This window comes from Mus musculus, chromosome 1 (assembly GCF_000001635.26).
Source record: "Mus musculus strain C57BL/6J chromosome 1, GRCm38.p6 C57BL/6J".
Lineage (NCBI taxonomy): Eukaryota > Metazoa > Chordata > Mammalia > Rodentia > Muridae > Mus > Mus musculus.
In genome coordinates this window covers 34,453,655-34,475,353 of record NC_000067.6, presented here as the reverse complement: position 1 = coordinate 34,475,353, position 21,699 = coordinate 34,453,655, and the positions used below count along the sequence as shown (strand labels likewise).

At 48.1% G+C, this 21,699-nt stretch overlaps 1 protein-coding gene and 1 long non-coding RNA gene across 5 annotated transcripts; one reads left to right on the top strand and one right to left on the bottom strand.

Annotated features, from left to right (window-relative positions):
- Positions 1 to 1,569: 1,569 nt before the first annotated feature.
- On the bottom strand, positions 1,570 to 15,625 carry Ptpn18 (protein tyrosine phosphatase, non-receptor type 18). Of its 3 annotated transcripts, none has more exons than XM_006495800.4 (15): positions 15,510 to 15,625; positions 12,544 to 12,652; positions 12,171 to 12,247; positions 11,990 to 12,085; positions 11,850 to 11,888; positions 6,993 to 7,061; positions 5,452 to 5,514; positions 5,012 to 5,154; positions 3,795 to 3,861; positions 3,636 to 3,713; positions 3,453 to 3,542; positions 3,163 to 3,251; positions 2,386 to 2,591; positions 1,945 to 2,019; positions 1,570 to 1,775 (listed from the first exon to the last, which is right to left on the bottom strand). In XM_006495800.4, the coding sequence occupies exons 1-15, from the start codon at positions 15,528 to 15,530 to the stop codon at positions 1,708 to 1,710; spliced, it is 1,290 nt and encodes a 429-aa protein (XP_006495863.1). In that variant the 5' UTR covers positions 15,531 to 15,625; the 3' UTR covers positions 1,570 to 1,707. The 3 variants fall into 3 exon arrangements, with proteins under 3 accessions (XP_006495863.1, NP_035336.2, XP_017174863.1); NM_011206.2 differs by having other exon boundaries at positions 15,438 to 15,608; XM_017319374.2 differs by lacking the exon at positions 6,993 to 7,061 and having other exon boundaries at positions 15,438 to 15,601.
- Gm32504 lies at positions 14,319 to 20,124 on the top strand. 2 transcript variants are annotated; one of them, XR_373299.3, is made up of 4 exons: positions 14,319 to 15,595; positions 15,691 to 15,933; positions 16,090 to 19,715; positions 19,771 to 20,124. It is a non-coding gene; the product is annotated as a predicted gene, 32504 (long non-coding RNA). The 2 variants fall into 2 exon arrangements; XR_003947769.1 differs by having other exon boundaries at positions 14,319 to 15,933.
- Positions 20,125 to 21,699: the final 1,575 nt, after the last annotated feature.

Sequence of the window (21,699 nt, the reverse complement as noted above, 5' to 3'; positions counted from 1 at the left end):
TCAGGGTAGATTCTTAGGGGGGAACTGACAGCCAACAGATTGCCCGGGAGTCTTCCCACCTGCCAATCCCAGAGACTCTTAGACTTCAATACAGTCCCTCCCTGTTCTCAAACAGGACAGCTAAGACCTGTACAGTGCTCTCTGAGCTGAGAATTAATCCTATTAACGGCAGCCATCCTGGTTAACTTCTGTTGGTTTCTCATCCTTCGGGATGAGCAATTCTTCCTCTTTGGGCAACAGCTCCCCATTTCCAGGAATTTACTGCTTTCCTGGCTGGTCTCAAGGAATTCAATGGTTCTGGCTTTGAGATTAACCTATGTGCCAAATGTCACCCTATCCCTCCTCTCCTTCCTTTTGTTACTCCAGGATGGTCAGCCCTAGCCCCCGTGCTCTAAATAGAGCACCCTGACCCTTCTCTGCTCCCAGCTGCCTCTCAGCATGATCAGTCCCCCACAGCTCTCTCTCTCTTTTTAAATATTATATGTAAGTACACTGTAGCTGTCTTCAGACACCCCAGAAGAGGGCACCAGATCTCATTACGGATGGTTGTGAGCCACCATGTGGTTGCTGGGATTTGAATTCAGGACCTTTAAGAGCAGTCAGTGCTCTTAACCACTGAGCCATCTCTCCAGCCGCCCCACCCCCACCCCGAGACTTTCACCTTAGAATTTAGATTCACTGAGCTGCTAAAGATTCCCAAGGTTTCCCAGTCATCCCTGGTTCCTGTTGGCCGAGCTGTTCGTGGCACAGATCTTCTAGCACTTGACAATGAGAGTAGACACTGTGGCCAAATAAGACAAGTTTCATAACCTCCTCCCCCCCCCAACACTAAAAGGCGAATGCTTCCCAGGACCGCCATGAACCTGGGAGCCTGCAGCTGGCTGTGGTCTGAGATCCATGAAGCCACATAAGGCTCTTGAGTTGAGTTTTTGGCTCACTCCTCACTGAATTCTACGAAAATCATTTTAATGTTTGCCTAGATACGCAAGTTCATGGTAGGAGCCTTCATCAGATTCAAGACAGGAATTGCAAGAGCCTGGAGAAAGCATAGCCAGGACTGACTGGATGAACAACTGCCATACAGACCCTCCTGTGTTGGTGACATTGTGGCAGTGGGGCGGGGTGGGGTTGGGGGTGGGGTTGGGGCAGGATCGGGGTCTGGAGCATCGTGCATATGTTTGTTCTGAAGGATCTACTTTCTTGCATCTCAAGGAAAGTCAGGGCTGGAAGTTCTGTCTTTCTGGATGGCACCCTATTTACCTGGCTGGTGTTCCATTTCTCTGACCAGCCAGAGATCTTTCTAGCTCATTGCAAGTTTATCTGAGGATCTATCTAGACGTGTCTCTAGCTGGAGGTCAGCTTGTTGATCCTGATAGGCACCTGCTGAGGGCTCTGTGAGCTAGGACTCTGTCTGGGATGCACTCTCCGGTAGGTGTACGGGGAGGAGGGTGGTGATGGCCACTCCTGACCTGCTTCCTTAAATTGTCTCAGAATAGATCCACCACCTCCCCCACTTACCTCTCTTAGCCCCAGTCTTTGACTGCTAGAATCACTGGAACAAAGCCCCTATTTTTTTCTGCCCTGAGAAACTTTTATTTTGAATCAGGCCCACAAGTCCCACTCATACATAACACACTGCACAGCAGTATGGTGGTTCCAGGAGTCCAGCCACCACCGAGTGGCAGGCTATAACTGGCACAGCACTCGTTACACCCGTGTCCACTCTGCTGGAGGATCCCGGGGCCCTTTGGGCCTTCCGATGCGCAAGTTGAAGCCTAAGGGAAGAAGGGCTCCATGCAGAAGCTAAGGAGTGACAGGGTAACCTCCTCCAAACCCACACCGCTCCAGATCCAGGTATATGAAGGAGAACCTGAGTCCAGTGCCCCAGCCCGAACTCCCGAAGTCCTGGGGCTCTCCAAAGCTGCACCCTAGGCTCTGACTTACCTAGCCCTCCAGTCTGTGCTCCATCTGTTACTTCTTCGTAGGCATCAGGCCCGGAAGAGTTTTGGTCCGCAGGAACTGAGGGCAGGAGAACCCCTATGGGTCAGCTCAAGCTGCTTTTAAGAGTTCCAGGGACTCTAGAGCAGCATAGCTACCGATTTCCCTTCCCGAGGTAGCGGTAGGAGGCGTGTCCATGGGCGTGTCCAAGTTCGGAGGTCTGTCTTTGGGGCCTTGGGTTAGACAGCCCAGTCTCCCAATTGAGACCTGACCTGGGGCTCATTTTGGGGCTTGAACCCCGACGTTTAGTAGCCTAGGGGCGTGGCCATGCTGGATCTGGGGCTGACCTCCGAGCAGCGCTTAGACCCTCGGGAGCCTTAGGAGAGCGGGAAAGTTGCTAATAGGTACTTGTCCTCAGCTCCACACCCCCGGAGGGCCTCAACTCACCTCGGCGCAGTGCCGTTGTCCCCTGTGCGTCCTCCGTGTGTGCCACCGGTCGCTGGGCACGTGGAGCCACCTGGCTGTAGATCGGGGTGTCCGTGCTGGTGGGCGCCCGCGGCCCCGGCCCTGTGCCCGCCGAAGCGCCACGCTTCTGCACCACAGCGTAAGTGTCAGCCATGGGGAGGGTCGGGGGCGCAGGCACCGAGATGCTCCTGCAGCGGGCAACAAGCAGAGGAAGTGAAAGCGCTTAGCACAAGGGAGGGGGGCGGGGGGGGGGGAGCAAGCTCAGCCCAGGCTACGGGCTTCCTTCCTGCCTGCCCCAGTCTTCAGAGCAGGAAAGGAGGGAAGGGGCGGGCCACCTGAGGGCAGAAAGTAGAGGTTCCGTGTCCCTAGAATCCCCACAGCAGGAGGGACAGGGCCAGATTGGCAAGTGGGACTAGGGAGGACGCATGTGGTAGAGTGTGTGAGACCCCAACCCTCCTACAATGAGACAGAGACAGGTGAGTCCCCAGAAGCTCTGATGTACACAGTGAGACTGTTTCTCAAAACACGTGGAAGGTAAGGACTCACATACTCTTTCTCTCTCACACACACACACACACACAGAGAGAGAGAGAGAGAGAGAGAGAGAGAGAGGGAGAGAGAGAGAGAGAGAGAGAGAGAGAGAGAGATTGAAATTCTTTAAAAATGTACTTGCCTAATTAATTACCTTCTGGAAGACCAAGGGAAAAGCTAACCCAGACTGTAGAGGTTGATTTTCCAGGGACAGAGTGAGCCCAGTACCTGAGAACCCCTCCTGGTGGCCGGGATGTGGCAGGCAGGGCTGAGGAGGTCCTGAGGGAGAAGGCTTCCTTGCAGATTGGAGCGCAGTTCTGCAGGGAAGCAGGCAGGGTCGGTCCTGAGGCCATAGCCCTGCTGCAGGTCACTGTGGGTGCCTAGGTGAGCTTAGGGAACAGCCTGGGGAAGGAGCTCTGAGGAGGCAAAGGTGCCTTTCACAGTAAGTCGGTTGCTGTTCCCAAGAAGGGTATAGGTGTTGATGGCTGGCAGAAAGGGTGAAATTGGGGGCTCTGTACCTCCTTGAGGTTCTGGTAGTGGGGGCTGGTGTCCTGGAGAGTGCGGGAGAATAGCTGAGCCACTGTGTGGTACAGGAACCTGTACTGCTCCTGTTGGGGTGAGTGGTCATTGAGAAGGGGAGATTGGGAAGCTAAGCAAACCTCCCTCGTCCTTAGGAACAGGAAGACGGGGCAAGCACATACCTCTGTCTGCACTGCTGCAGGCCGCTGTTTCCGCATCTCCAGGACCACTTGGAAGAGACTGAAGTTGGGAGGGATTGTCTGGGATAGAGAGGGGAAGTGTGACCAGACCCTGGTAGGCAGACATGGGACATACTGCACACAGAGCAGAGGACGTCATACCTGGGTCAGCAGCAACTGCCTCACATAGTCAACAGCGCACAGGACACCTGTTCGTCCGCAGCCAGCACTGACAATCGTGAATCAGAGCAGACACCATCATAGCCTACCCACAATGCCCCTTTCCCCATTCTGTTCCTCCTCCTTTTCCCACAGGTCTTGTGCTAGGTTGCCCAGGCTAGCCTCTGACTTCAGCTTCCTAAGTGCTGGGATGTCAGGACTGCCTAACTGTACAGACACCACAACCCCTTCTGAGCTGACCTGAAGGAGATCAGTACCTCTTAAATTGCAGGATCCCTAGATTAAAACTTTAAATAAAACCTTTTGGGGTTTTTTGTACATTAGTATGCACCCATTTTGTGTGTGTGTGTGTGTGTGTGTGTTGACAGTGTGGAGACCAAAGGTCAATATTAAATTTAAGAAAGGATCTCTTACTAAACAGGCTGCTCACAGATTTGCTTGCCTGACTGACTGGCAACCCCTCAATGGGTTCACTTGTCTCTACCCAGCACCCAGCACTGGGGTTACAGGGGGCAAGCCACCTGCCCTGGGTTTGACTGGGTAATGAAGAGCTGAACTCAAGAATGTGTACAACAAGGACTTTGCCCACTGAGGCACTTCTTCGGCACAGGAAAACCTTTTTTATTCACTTAGACTTGTGAACAATCAGTTCTATGCTTACTCTCCAGCAGGCAGTCTATTCCAGCTAGCAATTCCAGCTCATTGTATCATGAACATGTGGCCAGAGGCTTCTCAAGAAATACCACTGGAAAAGGAAGGCTGGGGCTGGCGAGATGGCTCAGCGGTTAACTGACTGCTCTTCCGAAGGTCATGAGTTCAAATCCCACAACCACATGGTGGCTCGCAACCATCCATAATGAGATCTGATGCCCTCTTCTGGGATATCCGAAGACAGCTACAGTGTACTTATGCTTGGGGCCAGAGCAAGTGGGGCAAGGAGGGTTTGGGCTAGAGCAAGAGGGGCAGAGAGAGAAGAAAAAGTGTCTGAAGACAGTTACAGTGTACTTACATATAATAAATAAATCTTTAATAAAAAGAAAGAACAAGAGAGGAAGAAAGAAAGAGGGAGGGAGGGAGGGAGGGAGGGAGGGAGGGAGGGAGGGAGGGCTGGCTCCTAGCCACAACTGTTCTCCCTTGCTTTTCTGTCTCATTCTCTCCCTTCTGCCTCACCAGATCCTCATAAAACAAATTTCCTAAACCTGCAGTGGACACAGAGGGGTCCAGGTCCAAGCCCTTGGAGGCAGCGGGCCTCCTCCACCATGGTGAGAATGTGATCAGAACTGCTGGGAACCCCGTGGTCTGGCCAGGACATATACTGTAGCTGGTGCACAGAGCGGAATTCCTGAGACGGGAACAGAGAGTGGAAAAAAGAAAAAAAGAAAAAAAACATGTTTATTGATCACCTACTATAGTTCTAAGCTTATTCCATTTAAATCCACCAGATAAGGAAGGAGACTAAGAGGATTTGCATAGCATGCACAAGGCTGTGGGCTCCACCCTCAGCACCATAGAGACAAGCAAGTCCATTGTGTGCTAACTGAGGGTGACAGGAACGGACTGGAATCATGAGTTTCCATTTACAGGAGAAGAGACAGCTCGTCCCATGCAAGAGTCCCTTCACCTTTTAACGTTTTGGTACCTTCTGGAATGTAACCTGGAGGGTCCTGAGAGTGATGTCTGCATTCAGTGTTGTCTCCTTTGTCTATGCGCCATGTGAGAAGGGGACAGAGGAAACAGAAGAGAAATAGAGATCTTAATAACACACTTCACATTTCTAGAAAGCAAAGGTTTGGTTTTGCTTTGGAGACAAGCCTTGCTGTAGAGCGCAGACTGGCCTCAAACCAGAGATCCTCTTCGGGATCCGCCTTTCATGTGCTGGGATGGCAGGCGTGCACTATCTTGCCTGATGAAAGTAAAGCATTTTTTTTAATATTTATTTATTTACTATATGTAAGTACACTGTAGCTGTCTTCAGACACTCCAGAAGAGAGCATCAGATTTCATTACGGGTGGTTGTGAACCACCATGTGGTTTCTGGGATTTGAACTCAGGACCTTTGGAAGAGCAGTCGGCACTCTTAACCGCTGAGCCATCTCACCAGCCCCAGTAAAGCATTCTTAATTGAAAATCAAACACTAAAAACATTTTTAAAACTCTTAGGCCTGCGGTGCCGTCTTGCATTCCCAGGATTCCTGGCTTAGCCAGTGGTTGAGACTGGAGACCTTGCTGGGCACGTCCTACAGGTCAGACTCTGGTGGACAAGCTTGTGTGTCTGATTCCCATTCCTCGGGAATTACATTTTATAAAAGTTTTATATTTATATTTTTATATTTATGTTTTATTATATTTTTGCTTCCTTTTTCATTCTTTTTTTTTTTTAAAGGTTTATTTATTTATTATATGTAAGTACACTGTAGCTGTCTTCAGACACTCCAGAAGAGGGCATCAGATCTCGTTATGGATGGTTGTGAGCCACCATGTGTGGTTGCTGGGATTTGAACTCCTGACCTTCGGAAGAGCAGTCGGGTGCTCTTACCCACTGAGCCATCTCACCAGCCCCCCTTTTTCATTCTTATTATGGGTTTTTTTTTAACCTCAAAAGAATTTTTTTAAATGGTTTCACAACCAATGATGATATATCCATTAGGTACTATGCTACTGTAAATGTAGCCATATATTTTTAATTCAAATAAATTTCTATACTGATGATATTTTTAAATTTTCTTTTGGCCCAAATTTCTCCCAATGCATTCAAGGAAGCTATTGTCAGAACTGGGAAAGAGGAATGAGTATACAAAACACACTAATCCTTTTACAGTGAGCATAAGAGAGTCCTATTGTTCTGCAACACAATGGTCTCCTTGCATTTGTTAATGGCCAAGTACCTGTATGTGGAGGGATTTCCTCCAATAAAGAACACTGTAAAACAGGAATTGCAGAAACGGGAACAGGTCCATTTTGGTTACCGCAGTAACTGTAATCATAGTTAACACTGCTAGGGCCAGGGAACCGCACGTACCCTACATGCATTCTGAGTTTTTCACTGTGTGAGTTATGAGAAAATGGTTCACCTTTCCAAGCCTAGCCAAGGCTTCTCACTCCCTATGTCTTCCTTGAGATCTCCCACACTACCCAAGGCCTGCAGAAGCCACCTCTGTTCCCAGCCCTGCTCCAACTTACCAGGGTGATGCAGAAAGGCCCAGCCTTTAGAGGCTCCTGCTCCCGGGCCCAGTAGCGTTCACACTTCCTCTGCAAAGTAAGGTGAGGAAGGCAAGGAGTGAATGGGGAAGTCACCTTCAGAGCCACTTGTGGAGGCCAGCTGCAGAGTATAACATAAATACTTGCACACAGCACAGAAGCTAGATTCTGATCTTGCTGGGGGAAGACAGTTCAGGATATCCTCCTATGGCCTGGCAATGTAACTAATCGCATGGACTACTATGTATCATAGACCCATGCCCTGCAGGGTGGTGCCTTGTCACTAAGCTGTAGGAACTAAGGAACCCAGTGATTCCACCATGCCGCAGAAGCACGGATCACGCACGGCTTAGAGATCGTGACAAAGAATTTGCAGGGAAGAGAGGCTATGCAAACAGAAGCCAGGGAAAGAGAAAGCACCATGTGATAAAATATATAGAAGAGTCTCCACTGCCTTCCTAGAACAGTAAAACACTTGAAACACTTTTTAACCAGAGTCAACACAATCTAACACTGGACTACGCAACACTGAAAACCCAGCATCCTCTGTCCTTGACAAAGATTTAGCAAAATGTGGCTGGTTACCATGGGGATAATCAGAGAATGGGAAAAGATCCATAAGCAAACGGGAAGGAAAGGAGAAGAGGAAGTGATGGAGGAGGGGAGGGAGGGTGGGGGAGGGGGTCAACATGCAGGCTGGGAAAGGAAGAAACAAAGCTTTGATCTATATATGACATGACTCATTTTTATGGGAAAGCGACTTAAGAATGCATACCACACGTGCCACCAGGCCAATAAACTCAGTAAGGTCGCTAGAACAACTCAATAAGGTCGCTAGAACAGAAGACTATCAATTTTGTATTATTATTCAGTATAAGCTATTTGGTGTGTCATTAATGAAAACAAGCATACAACATCAAGAAGTATAAAAAATATGATATAAAATTTCAAAGTTGTAAATTTTATTCCTGGCTATCCTGGAACTTGCTGTGTAGACCAGGCTAGTGTAAAACTCACAGAGATCTACCTGCCTCTGCCTTTCAAAGGCATGTACTACCATGCTGGGCAATTCTTTCTTTCCTTTTTTCTTCCTCCTCTCTCTTTCTATCTGTCTTTCTATCTTTCTTTCTTTTTCTGTTTTTTCAAAACACTGGCTCTACCACTGAGCTACATCACAAGGTTTCTTTTTCTGTTTTTTTGAGACAGGTTTCTCAGTGTAGCCTTGGCTATCCTGGATCCTGATTTATAGACCAGTCTGGCCTCGAACTCTTTTGCCTCTCTAGTGCTGGGATCAAAGGCATGCACCATCACTGCCCAGCTAAGTACTTTTATCCAGAACTCTTTCCACTCAGTACTAAAAACAATAACCCAATTTTAAAATGGAACCTGAATATATGTCTGTCCAGAGAAAACACACAAACAGACAAACACATGAAAAACAAAACAAAAATGAGTGGGTTTTTTTTTTCTTTTTTAAGATGTATTTTTTGCCAGGTGGAGGTAGGCAGAACTCTGAGTTTGAGGCTAGCCTGGTCTACAGAGTGAGTTCCAGGGCAGCCAGGGCTACACAGAGGCACCCTATCTACAAACAAACAAACAAGGACTTATTTTTATCATTTTTAATTGGATGTTACATGCCTGTGAATGCAGGTAACTGAACAGGCCAGGGTTGTGAGGTGCCCTGGAGCTGGAGTTCCAAGTCCTTGTAAGCCACTTGATGTTGGTGCTAGGAACCAAATGTGGGTCCTTTGCAACAGCAGAATACACTTTTAACCGCTGAGCCATTTCTCCATCCCCATGAGTGGGAGGTAAATAACTGTTGACCTGGAGAGATGGCTCATGGGTAAGAACAGATGCTGAACAAGAATGAGGATCTGAATTCAAAGACCCAGCACCCATGGGAGATGGCTGGTATACCCTGTAACTCCAACATCGTAGGGGCAAAGAACAAACAGAGGATCTCTAGGCTATGGTTGCCAGCCTAGTTCTAGGCTAAGAGAAACACCCGAGTCAAGGAAAAAAAGCAGAAAGTGGACAGCACAGGACACCTGACATCCTCCTTTGATCTCTAAATATGTGCACACCACACAATGAATGCATACAAAATAGCAAGTGTGGCTGAACATAGGGAGAGACCAAAACCCCTAGCCAATAGAAGCCGAAAAGTTCTAGCCACTGTGGAAAAAAAAAAATTAAACAATTCTGCTGCAGATTTATATTCAAATAATTGAAAAAAAAAATAGACAGTTCTAGAGAGAGAGCTCAGCAATTAAGAGTGCCACACAACCATGAACACTGGAGCACAGATCCTAGCACCCATATAACAAGCTAGGCACCTTTGTATGCTTGTAGCCCCAGCTCAGCGGTGGGCAGAGACAGGAAGATCTCTGGGGCTTGCCAGCTTCTAGCCAAGCTGAGAAAATTCAAGGACTGAGTTCAGGGAGGACCCCTAAAGGAACAAAAGAGCCAGCAGAGTGTCACAAGTCTTTAAACCTAGCAATATAGCAGAAGCAGGGGGGGGGGGGCAGAAACAGGTGGATCTCTGTGAGTTCCAGGCCAGCCAAGGTGATATAGTGAGATGCACGAGACAGAGACACATATCCATAACCACACATGGACATGCATTGACTCACACAAATGAAAACGAAAGCCAGAAGCAAACATAAACTGTTTTATCAGTGTGTGCCAACCGTGGTCTAAAAGGGAGAGCAGCCCAACTGTCTATCAGCAGATGAATGGGTACAGGAAACACGACACAAAGCCATGGCATATTCAGTCTTACAATGAATGACATTCTGGTGCACATGACATCATGGACAGACCTTAAAACCATCAAGGGAAAGGAACCAGAAACAGAAGGACACATATTTTATAATCCCATTTACACGGTGCGGCTAGGACAGGCAACAATAGGGACAGAAGACAGGTGGCCAGGACCAGGGGAGGAGGAGGAGTTTATGCTGTGTGTGTGTGTGTGTGTGTGTGTGTGTGTGTGTGTGTGTGTGTGTTGGGTGCCCAAGGAGGCCAGAAGAGGGCATCAGATCCCTTTGGGGCTGGAGTTATAGGTAATTATAAGCTACTTGATGTAGGTACTACCTAGGAGTTCAGGTCCTCTACAGAGTAACAAGTGCTCTTAACCTCCAGACATCTTTCAGTCCCTTACATGGCGATTTTTATGTTTACATATATTTTACCACAAGGTTTACAAGACCCAGTTAGAGACTCCCTTATATTTCCAACAATGGCTATAATGGGGGTAGGGGGGGCAGGGAACAGGGGTAACAGGCAGAATGGCTCATGGGTAAAGACACTTGTTGCCAAGTCAATCCCAGGGACCCACATGGATGAAAGAGACATCCACTTCCCAAATTTGTCTCTGACCTCTGCCCCATTCCACGGCACACATGTGCACACATGCGCATGCCCCTATACACAGTAAGTAAAAGGTTTTCAAAATGAGAAGGAATCAGAACTGTTGGCGAGGATGTAAGGAAACTGGAGTTGTGTACTGTGGATGGAAAAGTAACCTGACACAGCTACTCTGGAAAATGGCCTGTCACTTCCTTAAACTAGAGTTAAAATTAGAGTTCCTCTATGAGCCAGCAGTTCCACCTAGTGCAAACTCTAAGTTCATGTCCACACAAAGGCTTGCATACGAAAGTTCACAGCGGTGTGATTCAGAGAAGCAATCCAGCATCTACAAACTGCTTAGAGGAGGAGTGAGATGTAGGTGCGTTCAAGGTGCTATTCAGCAATCAAAAGAAGTACACTAGGGCCATGCTTCTGGATGCAAGAACCGAGAACACAAAGAGGAAGACGCCAGTCGTGGAAGGCACGTGCCACACAATTCCATTTCATGTTAAACATGCCGAGTAGGCAAATCTGCTGGCATCAAAAGGAGACTAGGGGACTAGGGGTTGCCTGTGACTTTAAACATGGGCTGGGACTGCTAACAGGGTGGTGAATGTGTGGATGGTCTCCCTGAGTTGCCCAGGCTGGCCTCAGGGGTTTTTTTGGTTTTGGTTTTGGTTTTGGTTTTTTTTTTTTTTGGCTTTTTTTTTTTTTTTTTTTTTTTTTTTTGGTTTTTCGAGACAGGGTTTCTTTGTATAGCCCTGGCTGTCCTGGAACTCACTTTGTAGACTAGGCTGGCCTCGAACTCAGAAATCTGCCTGCCTCTGCCTCCCGAGTGCTGGGATTAAAGGCGTGCACCACCACCGCCCGGCAGCCTCAAAGTTTTGATGCTCTTACTTTGGCCTCCTAAGAACCTGAAGTACACACTGGGAGCTGGCATGCCTGGCTAAACGGGAGAATTGTATCCCGGTAAGAAGATAGTCAAAGGTAAAAATAATAGCTTGTGGAGGGTCGTCATACTACTGTGATGTGCATTTCCCCTTTTAGAATTATCCCATGTGTTGAGGTAGACAAGAACTATGAAGGAAAATGGTAAGACACAGGAAAGAGTTAGAGGTGGGCATGTGGGGGTGTGACACCACGTGAAGGTCCAGGTAACAGAATGGGCAATGGTAAAACCCATGGCAGAGGACATCCCCAAACAGAGCCTGTAGAGGGGAGTATAAGAAGCAGGCAAGGGTATAAAGAGACCAGGGTGGAGACTCTTCAGTACATGATGTGGGCTGATCGGGCTGCCAGTACTGTGGGGACAACCCCATGATCAAAAGGAAAAAGATCAAGGCAAAATTAGGACCAGTGGCTTTTGCAGAGCTGCAGTGGAGTCAGGCAGGGACTGGACTCTGGTTCTAGGGACAAGAAGGAGACTCCGCGCCTCCTCTCCTCCCTGCACAAGCCTTCTTTGCATTCTAGGAGGCTGAGGATACATACCCGTCCATTTTCTGTCTCTTGACAGGCCATCAGGATTACCTAGACAAAAGGTAAGGAAGACGGAGGCCACTGAGTAAGGAGAAATCGGAAGGACAGGGACTCAGAACCATGCCCCTCTCTCTCTGTCCCGCAAAGCTGACCTTGACCCCAAACTCCCAAACCAGGCGCCAGAAGTCCAACAGTGTGTGAGGCAGGGGTCCTTGCGTCGCAATGTAGGCCTGGCTTCCATCTATGCCCTAGGAAAGGCCCATTCATTAACGAGATGCTGAAGCCTGTCCCAACCCACCCCAAAGCCACCCCTCCCCTGATCACTAGCCTGACCCGGATGAAGTTGGCATTGATGTAATCTCCATGTCCCTCCTCTTGGAGCAGGGAAAGGATGACTCTTGTCTCATCATCTGGGAGAGGGTGGGACATGTGGAGGGGTGGGTGTCAAGTCACTGACGCCCTCCCAGGCAAAAGCAAGCGGGGTGACAGCACACTAGTGGAGCTCTGCCCCCTTGTGGCTTCAGGGAGTAATGCAGCTACCTCAAGCACAAGCAATAGCATGCTTTGGGGAGTGGCGGGGGGCGGGGTTTGAGGGGAGGGAGGAAGAGTGGGAGGGGCTGGCTGTGGGTGGGTGCGGCCAAATGGGCACTGCCACCCAGCATTTGTGCAAGTGGCACTGATTCCCTCAAGATACCCACTGACTTACATGCTACCACATCTTTGTAGCGGTTCTTGTTCGTGTTCCCAAGCCGACTGCCGGCTTTAGTGGAACACACACCTTCAGACTTCCAGGCCACTGAGCGGGCCTTAATGTCCTAGTGGAAAGCACCATGAGCAGAAAGAACAGAGTGAGACCCAGCCGTACTAGCATCTGTGTAATAATATCTAGGACAGCAGGTGAAAGTCAGGCCCAGTGCTAGGGGATTTAGACATCCCAAGTGGGGGGCTATCCACTCTCCCCATTGTGCAGATGAACGTTGATGTAGGTAGTGAGTGGTTGAGTAACTTGCCAAAGGTCCCTCAAGGAGGTACCCCAATAAAGATTGAATCCAGACCTCTCAGATCTGCACATTCAATCATGTTATAATGTACTATAAATCATAATAAAATATGCATCATTTAGACCCAAAAGATAGTTCGGTGCATATAATAAGCACTTTCTGCACAGGCCTGAAGATTTTCTACTCAATCCCTATATCCCCACACCATAAGGAGACCTGACACCAGAAAATTGTCCTCTGACTGTACATAGGTGCTGTGGCATGAACAAGACCCCCACCCCCAAAACAAATTAAACTGGGGCCAGGGAGATGCATCAGTGGGTAGAGGTGTTTGCCACCAAGCCAGATAACCTGACTTTCACCCCAAGGTAAGATAGAAGGGTAAAAGTAGCTCTCATGGTTGTCCAGTTCCCCCAGAACATGTGTGCACACATATAATTTAAACAAGTTCAAAGTCATCCTTGGCTACATATTCAATTCAAGACCGGCCTGAACCTGTCTCAAGACCCTGTCTCAAAAAAATAATAGGGCTTAGAAAAGATGGCTAAGTGGTTAGGAGTGCTTTCTGCTCTTATAGAGAACCAAGTTTGGTTCCTGGCACTAGCACTGGCCAGATCACAAGTGCTGGTACCTCCAGCTTCAGGGATTCAATAGCCTTTTCTAGTCTCCAAGAGTATCTATATACACACATGCATACATACATATATAGCTACATGCGCCAAATAAAAATTAAAAATACTTTAAACAAGGTACAGCATGACAATATGCTATAGATATGAGGTATAACATGTAGGAAGATGCTATAGGTGCTTTATAGCTGTTGCATTATTATAACTGGTGAAGAGTACCGCTCTTATCGGGTGCTCATATTTGCAATGACTGGCATTGTGTTTGGGCCACCATTCCAAAGTGGTTTACTTATGTTGGTCAGGTTTTTCCAGCCCCCAGAGACACCTTCTTCCTGTTTATGCATATCTTCTTGCTTATAAAATGTATACTTTATGCTAGTAGTTCTTCTGTTACAGCATTTACATATGAAAATTATCTAGACTCACATTTAACCTGTCCATATGCTTGTGTGTATATTTACTTACTAACTTAATACATTTGGTTTGGGTTTTTTGTTTGTTTGTTTGTTCGTTTGCTTGCTTTTTGGGTTTTTTGGTTTGGTTTGGTTTTAGGTTTGCGAGACAGGATTTCTCCGTGTAGCCCTGGCTGTCCTGGAACTCACTCTGTAGACCAGGCTGGCCTTGAACTCAAGAGATTCACCTGGCTCTGCTTCCCAAGTGCTGAAATCAAAGGTGTGTGCCATCATCACCCTGCTATAAATTTGGTTCTTATTAATGTTTGTTGTATCTGTTGTGGTGTTTGGTTGCTTTGTTGGGTTTTTGTTTGTTTGTTTTGCTTATTTAGTTAGTTGGGGTTATTTTTTTTGTTTGGTTGGTTTTTTTATTGTTTTAGAGACAAGGTCTTCCTACATATCCCTGGCTGTCCTGGAGTTCACTGTGTAGACCAGACTGACCTCAGACTTACAGTAACCTTCCTTTCCCTGCCTCCAAGTGCTAGGATTAAAGGCATGCACCACCACCAGAGTTTCACTGTTACTGGTTTACATATTGGCCTGTGTAAACTATCTTTTTCATTCTTTGAAACAATCTCCAGAGTATTCCAGAGTGGTCACAAAATTATGTAATTCAGGCTGGCCTTGAACTCATGGTTATCCCCCGGTTTTAGGCTACCAACTGCTAGAATTACAGGCATGTGCCACCATGCCAGGCTGTAAGTGATCATTTAATGTCACACTTATTTTTATATCATTGTCATTTACATTTCTAAGTTTGAGATAGTGTATTACGTATTTGGATCATGTCACTCTATTTAAAATACGTCATTACATGTTGTGTGCCATGGCTGTTGAGTGGCAGTAGCTCTCACAAGCTTGATTGGCCCGAGGTAACGTTTACAACCTTTGTAAACCATGTTAAAGGCAGGTGCATACAGTTAATATAGCCAGTGAATACCCAACGCGTGCTAGGTGCATCTACCCAAACCACCTAATTTTCAAACCGGCTTGTCTTTTATCATTCACAATTCAAAACAGGTGAAAATGAAGTCAGAGCTCCCAGGGCCACAGTTCTGAAAAGCCCTAGGATAGACTGGTAACGCGAAACCTAGGCTAGGCTACAAGTTTCCTCGTTCCTCTTTCTGCTGCCCCAAACCACTTCCTCCCTGGGATTACAAGGTGACCCAGGAGTGGCCCGGGTTGGGGACTCGAGTCCAGCGCAGGTGTGTTGCCTCCCTCCACGGCGGAAGCCACGGCCCCGCTAGGGAGAAGATTGCACCGGGAGCTCGACACCGACACCTGAGTGTGTCTGGCTCCTCCTAAACAGTAGCCGTCTTCACCCTCTGGGCACCTGTGGGCAAAGTGCGGAAGGCTGGGAGAGTCAGGGTGAGAGAAGTGCGGGAAGAGGAAAGCCGAGAGCAGGAGGGAGGAGACGCCCCGGGAGCTGAGAGGAAAAGGCAGAGCTTTCATATTGCACAGGTGGACAGCCGTGGGGAGCGCCTGGCTGCGAAGCTTGATGGCTGGAGTGTCACTCACGCTGAACTCACGAGCGAGGATTGCCCCCTCCCGGTAGTCCCGGGCCTCCAGCTGCTCCAAGAAGCTCCTCACCAAGTCCGTATGGCGACTCATGCTGCGACCCGCTCTGAGGTCTCCCACAAGGAGTGATCCGACTCCGAGAATTTAGCCACTGCGAGGTGGGGCCTCCATTCCAGCAGCCAATGAAGACCGGTAATTGGCAGGCTCCTCGGCCAATGGCACTAGGAGTTCACTCCGTTCGTCCCGCCCATAGGTGCTGGCTGCCACCGCAGCCGAACTGGCCGTCCAAGTAGCTGCGGGTCCCGCAATTCCCCACTGGCGCCTCGGGTGCTTCGGCTGCCGTGAAGCTGGTGGAGTCCGCACGGAACGCTCAGTCCCATTGGCCTTTCCAGGGGGATGGCTGCGCTCTCAATCTCGCAGGCCGGGTTCCCAAGGTTGCTCCGGAGTCCTGCGAGCGCTGAGGTTCACAGTCGTGCGACAGCGGAATATGAGAGAGGTCGGGGACTTCGAATAAATATATTCCCTGCACTTTGCTCTGGGAAAAGGCCTATTTCTGAGGGTAGGGGGTGTGATTTCACTTTTGGAACCTGCTGGAAAAGCGGGGACACCAGGATTCAGTCCTAACTTGTGGATCTTAACCCATACCCCTCAGGGAGGAAGAGACTAGAGAGGCATTGGGAGGAAAAGTGGTCTCAACACTCACTCCGTCCCCCTTCAGGAGTTTGAAGAAGATCTTATGCTGAAGCTCCTGGGGTCCTGGAGACTAAAGACTGGAGAAGAGCCGTGCTAAGGTTTGTAGCTGAATTGGTAGAGTGCCTGTCCCAGCATTCACAAGGTGGAGGCAAGAAAATCAGAAAGTCAAGGTCACCCTAGCTTACATTGTGAATTCAAAGTTAGCTTGTGATGAAATCCTGTCTCAAAGTTAAAAAAAAAAATGGAAGAAAGGAAGGAAGGAAGGAAGGGAGAGAGAGAGAGAGAGAGAGAGAGAGAGAAAGGAAAATGTTTTAATGATGGTGGAATGGTTCAGTAGGTAAATGCCTTGCCACTAAATAAACATGACAACCTGGATTTGATACCTAGGACCCACATGGTGGAAGGAGAAAATCGACTCCAGAGTGTTGTCCTTGGACAACTACACAGGCTCTATAGTGAGGGTGTATCTCCCTACACACAAAAGAAAATAAAAGGGGGTTCTTTCCAAAACAGGCTTCAGCAGATGGAGTAGCACCACCTGCAAGGGAACCAAAGAATTTCAAGCATTGCCAACTCTCTGTTGAGGGAGGGCTCTGAGGAGATCCGTTTGGGGTCGTGTGCAAAAGTAGGGCTAAGGCGAATTGAAAGTGCTTTAAGCATGCTGAGCGGAGCGGTGGTGGCACACGCCTTTAACCCCAGCACTTGGGAGGCAGAAGCAGGTGGATTTCTGAGTTCGAGGGCAGCCTGGTCCACAGAGTGAGTTCCAGGACACCCAGGGCTATACAGAGAAATCCTGTCTCGAAAAACCAAAAAAAGAAGTGCTTTAAGTCACTGGAAGATGAGTGGGATCATTGGTAAAAGGCTGTCAACTTGGTCATCACAGTGTTTAAATGAAGGAATGGATAGCATCTTTAAAAGCCAGACAAGACTTTATTGGGTTTTATCGCTAGATCTCTGTCTTACGTCACTGTGGGTCTGCCAGTGGTGGCAATGCAAAACAGCCAGATAGTATGAGGGTGATAGTATGAAAACTTTTTCACTGAAATGGGGAAGATGGCAGTAAGATGGCTCAACAGGTAAAGGTCTTGCAGCCACACCTATTAATAAGTGCTGCATCCCCTGACACACATGGTAGAAGGAAAAAAAATCACTTCCATACAGTGTCCTCTGACCTCCTTATGCCTTGTGCAGAAGCACTCAAGTAAATGTAATTTTTTTAAAAAATGCTAGGAGGGCTGGAGTGATGGCTCAGCAGTTAAAAGCACTGACTGCTCTTCCAGAGGACTGAGGTTTGAGTCCCAGCACCCACACAATGGCTTGCAAACACCAGAAACTTGAGTTCCAGGGGACCCAATGCCCTCTTTTGGCCTCCACAGCACCAGGCTTGCACATTGCGCAGATATACTGGCAGATACATAAAAATAAATTCTTTCTTTCTCTGAGACAGGGTTTCTTTGTGTAGCCTTGGCTGACCTAGAACTAGTTCTGTAGATCAGACTGGCTTTTAAGTCACAGAGATCCACCTGTCTCTCTACCTTGAGAGTGCTGGGATTAAAGGCATGTGCCACCACCAACCAGCCAAATAGAATTTTTAAAAGTTTTAGAAACCACATTGACACCAATCATTGGATTTTTGTCGCAATTTTTTTTAAATGTGGTTTGCAGACGCTAGTTTGCTGGACCTCGCTTAAATATTGGGAGGTGAGAGTAATATCGAACTGGTTCAAGTACTGAGGGTGAGTGAAGTGTTCAGCCCTAAAAGGGACGTCTGTATCCACTCTCCGAAGTCAGGGAACGCTGCAGAGGGTTGGGAGTGCCATGAAACATTGTCTCCTGGATGTGACCTAGCAGTTGCAGGTGTGAGCTCCTAACACTGGGCCCACCCAAGTTCCATCATCATTAAGTTGGGCACAGGGGGCCTCATGCTTCCCTGAGAAGCTATAGACAGTTAATAGCTATGAAAGGGAGGCATACTCCTTAGTGCTACACCCACTGGTAGGTTTCCCTCATTCCGATAAATGACCCCCCCCCCTGCCTGCTCAACCTACTCAGGCAAGCTCAGTTAAATGCAATGGGGCAAACACACACCAAAGACATGAAAGTAGGAGAGGAGCTTGTGAAGAGGGCGATCTGCAGGAAGAGGAATGAGGCTAGAGAATGAGAGGAATATAGTCAAAATACATTATGTATATGTATATATATGTGTATATATGAAGAAATAAATTGTTTTGAGCTTTCAAAAGTGGGGGAACTCTAACCTACTTATTATAAGTTCTTGGGGAGTCACTGTTCACACCTGTGTGTTCTAAGGGGGTGAGCAGGAATGACTGAGGGTGGACAGTAATTGCTGAGTTCATTGGAGGTCAGTGAATGTTACTAACAGCATTTGGGGAGTCAGCATCCTCAGGAGCAGGGTGAAGGGCAATAAAGTCCTGAGTGGCTGTGGGGACTTAGAGTATTGGTTCCCAAAGAAGCAAAAGATGGCCATGAATAAATGCCAGAGGGATTGTGAATGCCTGGTGGATGGGCTGGGAGGGGTTGATGGCGACCCAGGGAGGTGGTACACAGAAGGTCTGTGATCTGTGTGACAATGGTGGAGTCTGAAGAAGCTGAATCTCTGAGATGACCAATGGCAGTCATCTTAAGCCAGGAGCCTCCGGAGCAGATGGAAGGGTGTCACCAAGAGATCGTGGCAGGCCCCTATGGAGCAGCAGCAGATGCCACTGGTGGGCAGTGGTCACTGGAGACCATTCCAGTACCCAGGAGCAGCGGCAGCTCTGAGAGGTCAAGGGGTCAGCTATGGTAATATGCAGGGGACAGGAGAGCTGAGCAGTGCCTGAGAAATCTCTACTTTGGTAGCTGGAGATCTGTCTAAGCCAGGGATGAAAACCTAGCTGGAGACCCAGTTGTGTCTGTTTCTCCAAAAGATGGAATCTTACTAAGGGGATCTTTCTCATAGGCTCAAGTTTGGCTAATAAGTAAATCTGCCCATATGAACGCTAAGTGGGTGGATGGGATGGGTCTCCACTGGGGTAATTTACTTAGTGGACATGGTCTGTCTTCTGTCGGCTGGGATTAACCTTAGTCAGCAAGGAAGGGGGTGGCTGTATTTCTCTGGGACCACTGATCTGTCTAAATGTCTATCTTCTTATCTGACCCCAAATATATCCAACTGTCTGGCAGTCCATATGGGAGTCTGTTTTTTCAGGATTCCCGCCTGTCTATCTGTGATGGCTAATATTGGTTATCATCTTGACACACCTGAAGAAGAGGGAACCTTACATGAAGAATTGCCTCTGTTCCATCAGACTGGCCTGTGGGCATGAATGTATGTATAGATGTATATTTTAAATTGCTAACTGATGTTGGCGCTTGTGGGTGGTGCTACCCCAGGTAAGTGGTCCTGACCGGTACAAGCAAGCTGTCTGAAAAAAATATCATTTGAAGAAAGCTGGCTGTGCCCAAGTGGGAGGAAGCAAGCCAGTACTGCAGCATCCCTCAGAGGGCTCTGCTTCAGTTCCTGCCTCTAGGTTCTCCAGTACTGCAGCATCCCTCAGAGGGCTCTGCTTCAGTTCCTGCCTCTAGGTTCTCCAGTACTGCAGCATCCCTCAGAGGGCTCTGCTTCAGTTCCTGCCTCTAGGTTCTGACTTGAATTCCTTAGGTGGCTTCTCTCAGTGACCGACTGTGACCTGAAAGCCAAATAAACTCCGTCTCCTCTTTGTTATGGTTTCTATTGCTGTGATCATCATGACCCAGAGCAACTTGGGGAGGAGAGGATTTATGTCCCTTGTACTTCCAAAGTCACAGTCTACCATCAAAGGAAGTCACACCAGGAACTCAGGGCAGGAATCTGGTGGGCAGGAACTGGGCCAGAGACCAGGAGTGCTTGCTTCTCACTGGCTTGCTCAGCCTGTTTTCATACATCACTCAGGACCATCAGCCCAGGGTAAGTCCTACCCACAGTGAGCTCGGGTCCTCCCACATCAATCATCAGTCAAAAAAAAAAAAAAAAAAAAAAAGCTGGGCTTGGTGGTGTGGTGGCGCACGCCTTTAATCCCAGCACTCAGGAGGCAGAGGCAAGCGGATTTCTGAGTTCGAGGCCAGCCTGGTCTACAGAGTGAGTTCCAGGACAGCCAGGGCTATACAGGAAAAAACAAACAAACAAACAAACAAACAAACAGAAAAGAAAAGCCCTTAAGTGTTAATGAACTGTTCTTTAGAACCTTGGAAAATAAGATGATAGAGACTGGCTTATGATGTTTCTGAGGGAAGTTTGAGTGCCTTCTCACAGTTCCATTTGTGTGGTAAATTAGAATTAAGAATCTGGAAGTGATGGCGGGGAGGGTATGGGGGACTTTTGGGATAACATTGGAAATGTGAATGAGGAAAATACCTAATAAAAAATTAAAAAAAAAAAAAGAATCTGGAAGTGAGACCTTTGTTCTACTGGAATAATGGATGCTGAAATAGCGGCTGCAACTAATAAGAGGCCAGTGTCACTGAGATGAAAGCTGGAAATTCCTTCCGCTGGGTCAGCATATGGAAGCTGTGGCCTGGGCTGGAGGCAAGGCTGCATCTCGAGCTGGTAGCTGGATTTGATAATGTGTAAAAGCATGGAATTGGGCTTGTAGGCCTGAGGCAGTCAGGAAGAGCAGCTGAGACTTGGCACTGTGTGACTGAGTGGCAGTCACTCTGAAGAGAGGCCACTGGTATAGGTACAGCCTTCTTACCTGCCGTGGAGACCCCTGCATTTTGGAGGCTCCGGAGCATCGGTCAAGGACTGCAAGAGAGAGAAGCCAGCCTGAGCTTACTAGACAAGCTGTGTGTGCTGCAGATACCAGAGACAAAGACGTGGGGCTGGGTCTTAGTTATCCCTCTATTGCTGTGAAGAGACACCATGACAGAAGCGGTTTCTGAGAGAAAGCGTTTACCGCAGGGATGGCTTACGGTTTCAGGTTGTGAGTCTATAACCATTATGGCATGGGGTATGGCAGCAGGCAGACGGGCATGGTGCTGGAGCAGCGGCTGAGAGCTTACATATCCTCAAGCAGCAAACAGAGAAAGCAAGAGTAGGCCTGGCATGGGCTTTGAAACCTCAAATCCCACCCCGTGACACACCTCCTCCAACAAGGACACACCATCTAACACTTCCTAAGCAGTCCACCAACTGGGAGTCAAAAATTTAAACATATGAGCCAATGGGAGTCATTTTCTTTCAAACTGCCACAGGCAAAAGATTGTGAATGAATACCTGGGTATCAAACATTGAGCTGCAAAATTTGACCAACACTGCTGGCCTTGGGTTTTGCTTGGACGTGACTGTAACTGCTCCCTGGTTGGTTGGTTTGTTTGTTTGTTTGGTTGGTTGGTTGGTTGGTTTGTTTTTTGCTTGTGGAATAAGAAAGTATGTAACATGTACTTCCCATTATAACCCACTGTCATTTCTCCCAATATGCCCTTTCTGCCTCAAGTTGCTTGGCATGGTCACGGTGCTTGTTACAGCCGCTGAAAGCAAACTGAGGCATAAACCTGCTTGTCTAGGTAAAACCACTCTGGTTGGCTGCTGGTC

Excerpts from the sequence above, each read along its gene's own strand:
- Ptpn18 (NM_011206.2), bottom strand. The coding sequence starts at position 15,530 with ATGAGTCGCCATACGGACTTGGTGAGGAGCTTCTTGGAGCAGCTGGAG. Across the intron at positions 5,515-6,992 it reads GGCCTTTCTGCATCACCCTG|ACAAAGGAGACAACACTGAA; the intron begins GTAAGTTGGAGC and ends CATGGCGCATAG. Across the intron at positions 3,862-5,011 it reads CCCCTCTGTGTCCACTGCAG|TGCTGGCTGCGGACGAACAG; the intron begins GTTTAGGAAATT and ends CACGATTGTCAG.